General features: G+C 37.2%; 1 protein-coding gene across 8 annotated transcripts in view; it reads left to right on the forward strand.

Moving 5' to 3' along the window:
* Positions 1–14,835, forward strand: part of TAFA5 (TAFA chemokine like family member 5) — a 507,380-nt gene that overhangs the window by 339,184 nt on the left and 153,361 nt on the right. For 3 of the 8 annotated variants that reach the window (XM_032688532.1, XM_032688533.1, XM_032688535.1), the window contains exon 5: positions 3,049–3,168. The exons of the other annotated variants lie outside the window; for them this stretch is intronic. In XM_032688532.1, coding sequence (XP_032544423.1) covers positions 3,049–3,075 — 27 coding nt within the window. In that variant the 3' untranslated portion in view covers positions 3,076–3,168. The remainder of the gene's footprint in view (positions 1–3,048; positions 3,169–14,835) is intronic. 8 annotated transcript variants of the gene reach the window in all.

Raw genomic sequence — 14,835 nt, forward strand, 5'->3', positions numbered from 1 at the left:
AAATTGCTTTTTTAACATTAATGCCAGCTTTCAAGGGCAAGGAGATCTAATACGGTAACTTTGTCATACTTGAAATATAGTCTTAAGTCTTGTTAATTTAGGGGGTTTTTTCTGTGTCTGAGGTAAACAGAAAACCCATGTACTGTAACATATTGCCAGCCATCATTTTAGTTCTTTATTTGATGTTTTATGCTAATGGCATGACTGAGTAATGCAAAGTAAGCATAGGATCTATCCTTCAGTTTCTGTCTTTAATGAAGTGATTCAGATATGCTTTCAGATTAAACACCAGAAGCCTGATTCTGAACTCTTACTTGTCTGTGTAGCTCTTTAATGCTATTGACATGAATGGAATTACTCATGAATTTGATTAATGTAAATGAAATCATAATCGTGCCCCATTGGTAAAATTAAGGCCATGGCAAGTGTAGTATTATAAAACAGACTCCCCACACAGATACATCATTGTCATTGGTGAAGAGAGATTCTACCAGAGAGCCAACTGTAGAAACAGCTCTGAGCATAAGCCCTCATCTAACATCAAGCAGTTTTCAACAGTTGGTATCACACATGCAGACACACAACAAACACACAGTACTTTTCAGTCAAGCCAGACTAGCAACTCAGAAATAGAAGCACTGAATGCAGAAGGGGGAGAGAGAAAAAAGAAAGAACAAAAACCCACAAGAAACTCTAGTCTATAATACAGTATTAATAACATATTACGAATTAAAAAAAAAAATAGGTTCTTTAGCCACTTGGTTGAATGGTAAGTTTTGGACAATAGTAGTAGATTTGGAAACTATATCTTAGGATGATTCCATCAAGTGCATGACTGTGATTAAAAGAGAGAAAAATTTCTAACCGAAACCATGAGACACTATTTACTGTAGCAATTCTCTCAGACCAACAGCTGCTAATGCAGTCAAATAATTTCTATTTCAGCTCCTAATCAACATACATGAGTTGCCAGGCCTAGCATAGTATTTAAGTGTGCTGGGAAGGGCAAGAAAATTAAATTAGCCGCCACATAGTATGGGGAAATAAATGCCCAGACATATAGTTACTTTACATTGTTATTAAGTAGAAATAATTCTTGACCACATCTCCAGCAATAGCCAGGTTAGGTCCTTAGATTTTTAACTAAATTTTATTTACGCATATATGTTAATTTTATATTTGCAGGCCTTTCCTGATGATATAGCTTGCATCTTAAAGATATTTTTGGTAGTTGGCCTTGTGTTATCATAGTGGTAGCGGATCATATAGCAGAGATATCACTGTTTGGTAAATGCTGAAACAATAATTTGCCACCCATACTAAAGCCAGAATAGTACTGAACTTGGATGAACTGAGACCAGCTGTTTTGATAATACCAGCTTTTGCATTGATTCCAGGAGGCTGTGTAGAAGTACAACCTTTTAAGTGCTGAGCTTAAAAGTAGCACACAGAAAGGTAGGACAAGTAGAGATCTTATGTAGGACATGAATTTCCTTTTATGCGAGAATATACTTTAGGACTCATATTTAAATAAGTTTCTAACAAAAAAAGGAAGAAATAGGATTCCTTTTCTGTAGATGAGTTTAACATTTAGTATTTTTTCCATGAAAATTCCAAGCAAACAGCAAATGAAAATACCCATTGCTGCAGAGCAAAAGCACAATTTCTGTAAATTGTTTAGAAAGGGGTGCTGTTACTTTATATTTTGTGTCAAAATTGTTTGCACTTTCTATGCAGAGCCAGATTTTTCAACTGCCTAGCACTTTTTGTGATCACTTCTGGAAATAATGCAACCAAATCAGAATTCTCTCCTCACATGGGTAGCAGTGTTTTATATCCATCTTGTGCTCTCTTTGCGCAGCCATAAAAGACTACACAAGGTGCAAGGCAAAGGAAAATCAGACTCAAAGTATATTCTAAATGGATCTGGATGTCACTTCTGCCCTGTTGTTCTTTCTACAAGGTGTGAATGAACCAAAGATTTTTCATCTGCTAAGAGGCTTTTAGAATTGAGGACTGACTGGGCTAACTGCCAATTTATGTATTAAGAGGCTGACTGTCAATACATGGAAACAATATGGGAACTTGTAAAAGAAGATAGCAAGAGAATACTACACAATTGTTAGCTATTTCAACGTATAAGTACTTTCATATAACAAACGTTCTTACAGTCACTTTAAAATTTCCTGCCTTAAAATTTCTTCTCCCTTTGCTATCCTTATTACTCTTCCAATTATTTATCAAAAATTAAGCTATATGATTTTTTAAAGTAGTGCCAGGAGATATGCCTTTTTTTAAAGATGTTGCTGAAAGGCCTGTCTATTTTATAGTTCAAGTATAAAACTTGCTAGTGTATAGATGAGAAGATACACAATGTATTGGTTTTACAGGGGAGATTAATTTTTAGCACCAAAGTGTGTATATGTTGCCAATGATCCATCACTACCTAATTGTTACTTAATTAATTCCTTCGTCTACATAATGTGATTTCAATGCACGGAGCTTAACAGAACATTCATGCGCCAGTTTCTCGGTAGCTAACCTTTTAAACCTTTGTGATTTTACTGCTAAATTAGCTGAAGTGGGAAATTAAGGAATGTGGAGAAGCTAAGAGAGAGCTCACGGTGGATAAAAGGTGTAATTACTCTGACATGGAGCTCAGTGCTTAGCTGGTAAAATTTACTAAGGATCTAGCTTCACCAAGGGACCTGACTTTCTTAATAGAGTTTACTTACACACAGAGCAACTTAGCATTCCCTACCATTAATATAAATGACATGCTGACTGGGTTGGAAAGGAAATTTGTTCCTTACCCTGAAAAATACAATACCTATTTGTATTGGCTGCAATTTAAATCAAGATTTTTCTGCAAAGCTTTATCGTACACATATGTATGATAAAATAGATAAAATATACTGGTTTGCTTCTCATCGCTGACTTATGAGCAATGTGTTCTCATTCATAACATTACATTCAAGGTAAAAAGATAAGTATATACATATATATGTTACATATTTGTAACATACTTGAGAATTTACTTTTTTTTAGACTGAAGACCAGCTGGAAATGTCCTGAGGCCATGGTCTACTGGTCTGAGCTTGGGACTGGGAGCCAGAAACTCCTGAGCTCTAATCCCGGCTCTGACAGTGACTCCCTCTGTGGCCTTGGGTAAGTCACTGAACCTCTCTGCCTCAGTTTCCCCAGCATTAAAAATTAGATTAACAATTCTTAGTTCCATACTTTAGTGAATTTGGGAGTCCTGACATAACATTTTAGAGGTTTTGAAATTCAGAGTAACTTTAAAAAAAAAACACTGTTATTTATAAATGTCCTTATTGGTGATATTCATGTTGTTGTTAGGTATTCACATAACTCTGGCATTCCTGTACTTAGCCTCACCTGCATTCCAGCTCTGAGTGTTTCTAAATGTGCATTTCACATCTCCACAGGTCAGCTGATTTTGTTTGATTAAGCTGATTTTGCAAGTATTTTGATATCCCGCCAGTTCTAGTTCTGTGTCCTTCTGGGATACAATACCTACCAAAATAAGCTTTCAGGCAGCACCAAAATAGAGCAGTGGAATAATGCATGCATGCCATGCCAAATTAAGTTTCCCTCTTCCCCTTTGTTAGAAGCGGTCAATTCATGAAACAGATACAATAAATCCACTTATCAGCAGTACATCACTAAGTTCCTTCACTGTCCTAACTGTAACAGGAACACTAGATACAGACCAAGACTACAGAGGCTACTTTTCAGGAGGCTGGTGTATTTCCTCATCCTAATCCAAAGAATGGCTTTTAAAAACAAGCAGGCAATTATGATCTTGAATTTTCCATCATTCATGGCCAGCTGTTGGGGAATGAGAATCTTTGGCTATATTTAAGCTATGAGACCGTCTTTGCTTAAAGTCCATGAACATGCATGATTGTGAGTACCTATGTCTTCTCTTTTTTTGTGTGTCTGTCTTTGTGATGGCATGCCTGCACTACCTTGTGAGAGATCTTAGCAGCAGCAGAAAGGGCTCTCACAAATGCACTTATGTGGTGAAATGGATCATTAACTCTTTCAGGTCATCCTCAGACATACTAACTCTTAATTTCTTATTGTCACTAAGAATCATCTCTATTCTTAACTCCTACTGTCAGCCAGTTAGAATTTCATGAGCTCTGAGACTATTGCTTCACTAAGCATCATGTATCACAAAGTCCTTTAAAACTAACTCAGGTCTCAGTAGTGTGGTTCTGAAATTGATATTTGAATAAAATTTTCTGAGGCCCCACCACATAACTGGAAGCTAGCCTGAAATACCTTTCAAATGTTAAAACATTTATGTATTCTGCCTCTTATATATACATATAGGTACCAAGTCGAGAAAGGGTAGAACATGAACACCTTCTGCAGAATGTCTTTGGCAGATATGTTAAGATCAAAGAAGTCATGATATTTCAATTTATGACTGTACATACGAACTACCAAAACTAGGTTACTTATAATTAACATCTCATTCTAGTTTAACTGTATATCTACAGGATCAACCCTAGTCATTGTCCAGTGGTTTAGCTGAGCCTTCTAATATTTTGTCATTAATTTGATGTTCTTCTCAGCAGAAATAGCTTTGATTATGAGACAAAATGCCAATTCTTACCGTATCATAGCCATGTCTTCAGTGTGCACTCTATAGATCTGTACCCCAAGGCCTAAATTCAACCTGTTGTTTATTTCCATGGCTTACAAGAGATTTTTATGCTTTGAACAGTTTCCAGTACTCATTGTTCACAAATAGTGTCATAATTTACAAATGGGTCATGATTGCAGTACTAAAACTAGATTGCTTTCCATTAATTTCCAAGCAAGTTAGTATGGAAATTGGATGTCTTAAGTCTCAGAGAGGTTAAAAGTTAAGTTTCTAAATCCTGTGTTAGAAAAAAACAGTAGCTTGAGACAACTTACAAGCAGAGTGGTGGGATGGTCTTCATGGCCCCATATTTTAGGGACTTCATGCACTGGGGAAACTAAATTAAAATAAAATTCTCATGATGCTGAAGCCCCTCATGAAGGCACCATGCTATTCCTATTTTGTAAGCTGTGCACTTCTTTGTCATATGAATGTATTGAAATCTGCACATTCTATTTTTCACCATCCTTATCAAAATGCACTTCTTTGTTCAAATAACTGATCTTCAAGTCCTAAGCCAAAATACTAGCAAAGGTTTTGCGACTTTTGTAGACTTTATGTTGAAAGGAGCTGTCAGATACTTGAAGAACTACCATAAAGATATAAGGTGCCTTCCTCTGTCCTGAATACTGAATACTGGCTCTACTAATGTTCACACTACCTGAAAAGATCACAATTTACTAGAAGAATAATGTACAGTGAAATGGCAGGGTAAGTTGAAATCATAATTTGTTACCTTCTCAAATGATTCCTTCGAAGAAAATAGGGGATATAGGAGTTTTTCTTCACTTTCAGAACATGTATTTTCCAGTTATAATGGGGACTTATAATATCTCCATTTTTATTTGTCTCTACAAAGTTACAGAAAATATGAATACCTATTTCTGCATGGGCTATTTTAAAGATATTACAATTCCTGTGCAAATAATTAAAACCAATTTTCAGAGAGATAAACTTTACAGATATATATTTTCTTTCAGGATTCCTTTTTCTTATTTCATGTTTGGAATTTACTTCTAGCATTCAGTCCAATCTTACAACGCTTACTTAAGGACAGGGAAGTTTCAGATTCAGTGAGAAAAACTGGTTTCTGTTTAATGCTTAGGAACTATAGTTTTTGTTTATGATATGGATTAATCTATATTTAAAACCAGTTAGTTCATTGTAAAATGAGCTACATTCTGATCTGTCTTGAGGTCTGAACTGTCACTTTCAGTAAGTAACAAAAGCTGATTCTACCCAAGGCAATAATATTAAGTTTCCAATCATCTATTTCATGGTTTTGTGGAACAAATTCTGTTTTCAGTAAAAAAGCCAAGCAAAAAATTCGTAGGTTGTTTTTATTTTTTTCTATACCTTGAAAGTAGAATTCTGAAATGTAAATAAAACCACATATGCAACTTGGTGAGTTCATTGACCACTATGTCATAGTGCAAACGTACCCAATAAATTATGGACATCTAAGAACGTTCAAATGTATCCAAGACTTTAAAAGCTGCATTTTAAGGAATGCCTAAATTGTTAAGTTGGTCCTAATTAAAAAAAAAAAAAAAAAAGTTGAATTTGAAATTCTTTCCGAATTCTATAATTTTCCAGTGTACCAGTAAAAATTATGGGTTTTTATGGGGTAAAGTTCTCATCAATATCCTCAAAACCAAGAAAAGAACCTACATTTTAAAAATGGAAGTATCAGGACATGGACATAGTTCACAGATTCGGTTATCTGCATGGCAAAATAGCAGGCCCGTCAAAGAGTGAAGAGGCTAATAATAGATTTTGGTATTATTGCTTAGCACCTTAATCACCATTCACATTTAGGTAAACCTTTCCAAATACTGAAATAGCATCATAACTGGTCTAAGAAATAAGCATCTCAAGAATTAGTACTGAGATGGACAAAAGGGAACAGATAAACCAAGTTCATATTAGTAGAGGTAATATTGGGTCTTTTTTTGTTTGACAATTCTTAGCATAACAGATAGACATTCTAAATCTGATTTAGTTTCCTCAATTTATCATTTTAGTGCATTCAGATGCTTAAGGGTATTGCAGGCATCTATCATAGGGTGAGGACACGTGACACAGAACCTGTAGACCAGTGCCTTTGTGGGGTGACAGCTGAGTGACATGCAGAAAATGCTAGTTCATTAGTTGTGTGAAGCAACTAAATCTCATTCCTCATCTCCTAAACCAGACAATTTGATATGGCGCTCTCCACTCCTATCATATATGTTTCATTATAGATTGATATTGTCTGAAGGTTCTGATTTCTTGCCTGAATATGAGAAAATCAATTTTCATTTAAGAAGTGACTGGAAAGAGAGTCTGTTGGAGGAAACAAACATGAAGATAACTTGTGCAATTTTGTGCTGTAAGTAGCACAACACACTGTTTGTAAGAAGTGATTCAATAGATGCTGTATGCCATGTAGCTGAACTGAAGGAAACTGCAGGATACATTGTAAATGTGGAAGAAAAATAGATTTGAAATGCAAACAGGGAAGAAAGCTGGAAAAGGCAACAGAGAACTTGAGTATATAGTTTAAATCGTGTATTTTCTGGGCATGTAGTGTAAAATTATGAAGACCGGGAGCTGGTATGTCGCATCAACATCGAGAATTTAAAAATGCTAAAGTTGTTGCACACCAGTTTCACGCAATGAAAGTGTTCATGCCACAGGTGTTAGAAGATGAAGTTGTTGCACATATATATCCATTTTGGAACATTTCCATTTTTAAGAATATACCCAAAGATTTCTGTTAAATCATGCAAAGCAAGCTAGAATTCTTGGACTGAACAAAACAGGCAATGAATAAAGAAAATGAAAAAGGTTATAGTTCAGGGATTTTTATAATACATTTGACACATTATTTCTTAAAACCATACTCAAAAATTAATTCAGAAAGGCATGTCACATTGAAAACTGTCATTTCAACAAGATGCTGATGGAGGACCTGTGAACAGTGCATAATAACACTTAACAGGAGTGTATTGATCTAGGTCAAGGTGGCCCAGGAAGTGACAGACTTGAGAAAGGTCTAATGTTATTTTATTAAGAATGGTTTCAAAAGGATAAAAGATGTTGAGCTCTTAAGTGTTATTGAAAATCTGTGAAAGGTAGACACATAACAGACATTTCTGTTTCCAGTGTTCCCCTGCTATATTTTTAGTAACCATTTGGAATAGCAATACTTAGTAGTATTATGTCTGCACATAAGTTTCTTTACCTTGGTGGCAGACCTAAAGGATGAGGTTGCCAGTTTTTTGATCTAGTTAACTCCTGCCTGTGAGGCTTTGTTCTCATCTACTCCTTTTGTTCACTTGCATACGAGCATGCTGGAGTATGCAGAAAGACAACTCAGTTTACAGAGTCGTGGGAAAATGATAGCCCAAAGCTGGTGCTATTCCTGCTTTTCATTAGACCTTAGCAATCTCATTACATGGCAGAGACAGGAGTCTGGAAGTGAACAAAACTGACTGCTCCTTAATCCAAATAAAGCCAGGCAAGGGTGGGACAGTAAAATCAGTCAGCAAAATATAGAATAAGACCTTTTCTTTCAACTGACAGTGCAGCTTCATGGTAGCCTAAACCAATCTAAATCCAAACTGCTCCAGACCTATTCTCAACCCACTCTGGCTGTATATGTCTGACCTCTATTTTGGTCAGACCCTAAGTGCTTGTGGAAATGTCTGGGATGCCAAACAGGCACCACTTTTTCCCAGGTTGTCTTTCAGCCACATCGACTTCTGGTTGTGATACTGCAGATCAACTCAGAATAACAAGGATACAGAGATACAGAGCAGTTTGCATTTTTCTAGGCCAATATCTGTGGGTTCCATCTGCCTTTATTACATAGTTCCAATGCCTTTTGTGCCATCACAACTGCTGCGGGATACCTAGTTAGTTTTTTTCCAGACAGCACTGCTATTCTTCCCCATTTGCACTTACCAAAGAATTCTGAAAGTTGCCTCTGAAGTAAAGACAATTGCATTAAATACATCCCTCATATGACATATACTGGTGTACCCCTTCATTGAAGGGATAAGATATTTGAAAGTCCATGTCCTAAAGTGTGGAGAATGTTGTGCTTCTCTGGAGCAGGGATTTTAAAGGTAGCCTCTCTAATACATTTACTTTTTAAAAAATATTCTTTTCTCTTTTTGTTCTTTTTTATTCCTACCTCTTTTCCATTGTCTCCATAATGTCCTGAGAATCTCTTTTGAGAGTGATTTTTCCCTTACAGAACAATTTTTAGAATTGTTCTAGCCACAAAATAGTTATACAATCTGTGGTGTGGCAGTGTCAAATATGTAAACAGAAAAAAAATTTGTCAGGGTTATGGGAGGACTGATACTTAGTTCTTATAACAGTAGAGGTAGCCTTTCGAATCCTTTCTCCCGCGATAGCCCTTGTAGGTGATTTGTCACCCATCTGAAAAAAACTTAAGGCTAGATGGGGTGAAGTTGATTTGTCATGTTTATTATGCCTAATCACTGATAGATTTTAATGAAGGATAGTATTTTGCAGACTTCAGAGGTAAATTCTTGCATTTCATGTGAAATGAGTCATACAACTGAAGGTACATTTAGCAGTCTAAGTTAGTGATAGTACTACCTCAGGTATAGGGATTACTGCAGCTGAGAGGTGTGCAGTGATGCTTTGAATGGAGAGTGAACATCCTGCTGTAACATCCTCTGTATGTTTGACACACAAATCTAGCATGAGAAAGATCAGGTACAAGCCAATTGTGAGAGTTTTCACCTGTCTATGAGATTTGACACACCTGGGACTTGGACTAGGACATAAATTATATGATGAAATTTCTTTCTAAGAATTGCAAATTTTGAATTGAATGCACAGCTGGGCACACCCTAAATGTCTGAGCAAGGACCTGAGCAAATGTGCCTAGCTGTACTATCCAGTCAGAGGAGTGGGTACCTATCTAAACCTCCACCAGGACACTGAAATTTTTGTCCTTAGTGGTTTTGTAGACAGCTTAAGTATCTCCAAAAGACAATTAAATCTCTTCAGAATGTTTTTTATCCAATGTCAATATAAAAATGCATATATGTTTCATGGAGAGTGGTCTGTATCCTCTGTTTGATTCTCTGATGAGTGTCAGTTACTGGGTTTGGGCAAATTATCTTGTCAGTTCTCCACTGGACTTCAAGATTTGCTACTCAGTGGTTTAATTTTTGAAAGAGGAGTGAAAAAATATTCTGATTTGAGATATTTTCCTTGTAATCATGGCATTTTCCTGGAATGCAGGAACTGGAGATTCGATCTCACTTGCCATAAATAGGTCTAGATGCATCCTAGGTGATTGGTCTAACTACTGGACTGATATACAAGCTATGCATGGCCCTGTTGTCATCATCCTTGGCTGAGGTACAGACACGTCTTTCCTAATTTTTCCTGATAAGGTAGCCAAACTTAATATTCTTGTCTACCTAAATCTGGAGAATAGTAGAAGGGCCTTAGTTTAGAAAGATAGATGTCCATCTCCTCAGAATACACACCTCTAAGTTTGCATTGCCAGTAAAAATTTTTAGTTTCATACTAACTTCAGAAATACCTAATAAATATAAATTCTAAAAGACGTGCAAATTAAAAGGTTGGTTTTGGAAGGTTCAGAATGTTTATCGCCTAACCTAAGATTTTAGGTAGATCACCTTATCTTTTCATGTTACTTGCCAAGTGATCATTGCAGAATTTTTTGCTAACTTCTGAAATATTTTCATAGTAAGGTGCTTTTTGTGGAAAAAGAAGAGCTTGGAGCCATTAGGGAATCTGAACAGAGGCTGTGGATATCTTGGCTATTGCAGGCAATCCAGAGGATCAGATTTGCCTGTATAGCACAGCCATAAGAGTGTTCAGTGATACGAAATGCATTTGAGGGAGGAAGATTCCAAACATTTAAGTTTGATACCTACTTTATAGTCAGATTTTATGTCTTTGTTTTTAAAGCAAATCATCCCCTCTGGCTCTCATTCCAGAAAACAATTTGACGTGGAGAGCAGTATTGCTTTTGCCTTCATTTCAATAAGTGCATACTTGTACTTCTTAGATATGGGAATCATCTGATTTTCAGTAGGCTTTGTTACATTAAATATCATGTCTTTCATCTTTGTTTTTCCTTTGTGAACTGCTGTTTTCTTCTCATTCTTGATGTAACTAACTCTACTGAAATCAATTGTATAACATGAAGAATTAATTTGTTTATATAATAATGATAGTAGGTCCTCTAATTACAATATAAATGCTTTTTCAAATGGCTGTGTTTCATCAATAATCTCTTTGTCCGTCTTAATAAATGATAAAAAATATAAGACCACTGGCAGATGTTTAAAATTGTATTAGCTGGTCAAACCAAGAGTTCTTTGGTAGCATACTATGCAGGTGTTCTGCTCAAGGGAGTGTGAAAATGTCTCTACCTGCATTGCTGAAGTAGTCACAGTGTTCTGATGGGTTGTCATCTGAATAAGAGCAATATATATACTTAGTAATACAGAAATCCACTCCCATTCTATCCCCTAGATGTAATATTTTATCTTTCATTTAGGAACATCAAAATAGAACTAGGCCAAAACATCCTCTTACTGTGTGCTTTGTGCCAAGCTTTTATTTGTTTTTAATTCAACATCTGCAGTAAAACTCTTAACGTTAATAAAAGAATGGTTGTCTTTTTTAATGGTGACTTGAAAGAAATAAAGGGAACTGATAAAATTACATTCTCTGCAATATAAACATTTTAATGAAAGCTAGAAATGCATGATTTTATAATGTATTTATATTTTAATGTGTCAAATTAATGAACTTTAAAATGAAACAAATTTTGGAGCATCTCCCAAAGTGTTGCAGATGTTGCTGACAAAGCAGTCTATATTTGAGTGTTATTCATATTGGAAGATACAGTACTGAGCATATTTGTCAGCTCTTAAAATTATTGAAGTGTAGGGAATTTGCATAGACATAACACAATTTTTGAAAGGAAAACAAAAAATAAACGCACAAAACATCTGCCATATAAATGTCTGTATTCATACAAAGAATTCTGCCATGAAACCGAGTATTGCATAAAAAATTGGCACCATAGCTTAGAAGAGTGTTGTAAGTAGGTTGTAAAAAGTAAAATGTCTGCACAGCAGGGTTTATATGACTTTTCAAGGAAATCTTCATTACAGTATTATAAAACCTATCCAAAATCAAATAATCTGAATAAAACAGAGAAAAAAAAAAAGACACAAAACCACACTCACTTGCAGGCTAGGGATATTAAGAATAATTGGAAGGGCTTCTATAAATATGTTGCAATCAAGACAAAGACTAAGCATGGTGTTGGTCCTTTCTGGAAGGAAACGGGAGACCTGGCTACCTTGGACAAACAGAAAGCTGAGGTTCTCAACAACTTCTGTGCCTCAGTCTTCAATGGGAAGTGCTCCAGCCATGCCACCGAAGTCAAGAAAGCCAAATACAGGGACTCAGAGAATGAAGACTCCAAGCCCACTGTAGGAGTGGATCAGGTCTGAGACCATCTAAGGAACCTGAATGTGGACAAGTACATGAGAGGAACCTGATGAGATTCATCCACGAGTCCTGAGGGAGCTGGCGGACGTAGTGGCTAAGTCCCTATCCATCATTTTTGAAAAATTGTGTCAGTCAAATATGGCAATCAAGTGTGGAAGTCCCCAATGACTGGAAAAAGGGAAATATAACCCCTGTGTTTAAAAAGGGGAAGTGAAAAAACTGGGAAACTGCAGACCAGTTCAGTCTCACCTCTGTGCAGGCAAGATTATGGAGCAGATTCTCCTGGAAACTATACTAAGGCACATAGAAAACAAAGAGGTGATTGGGATCAGCCAACATGGCTTTACAAAGGGGAAATCATGCTTGAAAATTTGGTGACCTTCTATGATGGGGATATAATGTTGGTGGACAGGGGCAGAGCAACTGACATCATCTCCCTGGACTTCTGCAAAGCGTTTGTCACTGTCTCACACAACATCCTTGTCTCCAAATTGGAGAGACAAGGATTTGATGGATGGACCACTCAGTGGATAAAGGACTGGCTGGAGGGCTGCATGCAGAGAGTTGTGGTCAATGGCTCGTTGCCCACGTGGAGACCAGTGAGAAGTGGTGTCCCTCAGGGGTCGGTACTGGTGCCAATACTCTTCAACGTCTTTGTTGGTGACAAAGGCTGAGATCGAGGGCACCCTGAGCTCATTTGCTGATGGCACCAAGCTGTGGGTGCAGCTGGAGGGAAGGAATGTCATCCAGAGGTACCCTGACAGGCTTGAGAGGTGGGCCAATGCCGAATTCATGAAGGTCAGCAAAGTGAAGTGCAAGGTTCAACATCTGGGTCATGGCAATCCCAGACACACCTACAGGTTGGGCAGCAAAGTAATTGAGAGCAGCCCTGTGGAGAAAGACTTAGGGGTGATGATTGATGAAAAACTCAACATGAGCCGGGCATGAGCCGGCAGTGTGCGCTTGCAGACCAGAAAGCCAATGAAATGCTGGGCTGCATCAGAAAGAGTGTGATCAGCAGGTCGAAGAAGGTGATTCTCCTGCTTTACTCTGCTCTTGTGAGACCCCACCTGGAGTGCTGCATACAGTTCTGATGTCCCCAACATAAGAAGGACATGGGGCAAGTCCAGAGAAGGGCCACAAAGTTGACAAGGGGACTGGAGCACCTGCCCTATGAAGACAGGTTGAGAAAATTGTGGCTATTCAGCCTGGAGAAGAGAAGGTTGCGTGGAGACCTCATAACAACCTTCCAATATCTGAAGGGGCCTATTGGGAAGCTGGAATGGGATTCTTCATCAGGAACTGTAGTGATAGGACAAGGAGTAATGGGTACAAATTGAAAGAGGAGAAATTTATGTTAGATTTCAGGAAGAACTTTTTTACTATAGGGGTGGTTAGACACTGGAACAGGTTGCCCAGGGAGGTCGTGGATGCTCCAACTCTGGTAGTGTTCAAAACCAGGTTGGATAAGGCCTTGAACAACCTGGTCTCATAGGAGGTGTCCCTGCCCATGGCAAGAGGGGGTTGGCAATAGATGATCTTTAAGGTCCATTTCTTAGCAGTCTATGATTCTGTGGTCCACAGACTGAAAAACTAATAGTTTGAGAAGGGACTAATAAACCTCACTATCAGAAACCAGGTTAGGAGTGTTAAGTAATAAGGTTAACGTGTTATTGTTGATGTTTTCAGACTGATTTTTATTGATTGATTTTGTACATATCATATGTTTTTTAAGCCTGAAGTTGTTATAGCTTTGCTGACAAAATGATGCACTGGAAAGATATAATAAAACTCCCAAGAGTTCTATAAATAATTCAGTAATTCCTTCTATTTTTTATGGGTTTTTTCCTTCTTCTTTTTTTTTTTACTTGTTTGCTTGTTTTGTTTTGTTTTGTTTTTAATGAGACCTTGATCCAGTCAAGCTGTACTCACAAATCATGTACAGGTTGTGAAATTTTTGCTGGCATCATCAAGACTGAAGACATACTGTACTGTATTGACTACAGCATCAAGTATGAATTCTTGGTACCAGTTCTCAGTTGTCAGCATGTCGCATTAATAAAATTGCATTGAATTCTCTGTACATTATTTCAAGAATAGTCCACTAATTCATATTCAGACACGAGAATGTTTCCAAATAAACCTTCTCATAAGATGAGATTTAGGTTTCAGGGATAGTTTTGTGCCTACTTATAAATGCAAGGGTAAACAATTGTTATGACAGCAATGATACAGTCATAGAATCATTTGGTTGGAACAGACCTTTAAGATCATTGAGTCCAACCATTTACCTAATACTGCCAAGTTAACCACTAAACCATATCCCCAAGTGCCACATTTATATATCTTTTAAATGCCTTCAGGTCTGGTAACTCCACATTTTCCCCAGGCAGCCTGTTCCAATGCTTGACATTTTTGGTGAAGAAATTTTACTTAGTATTCAGTCTAACACACACATCCTCCCTGCCCCGTCAGTGGCAACCTGAGGCCATTTCCTCTTATCCTATGACTTGGAAAAAGAGGCTGACCCCCACCTGGCTACAATCTGCTTTCAGGTAGTTGCACAGAATGATAAGGTCTCCCCTGAGCCTTGTTTTCTCCAGGCTAATACAGACCTTTGTCTATAACTA

Source organism: Chiroxiphia lanceolata, chromosome 5, assembly GCF_009829145.1.
Source record: "Chiroxiphia lanceolata isolate bChiLan1 chromosome 5, bChiLan1.pri, whole genome shotgun sequence".
NCBI classification, from domain to species: Eukaryota; Metazoa; Chordata; class Aves; order Passeriformes; family Pipridae; genus Chiroxiphia; species Chiroxiphia lanceolata.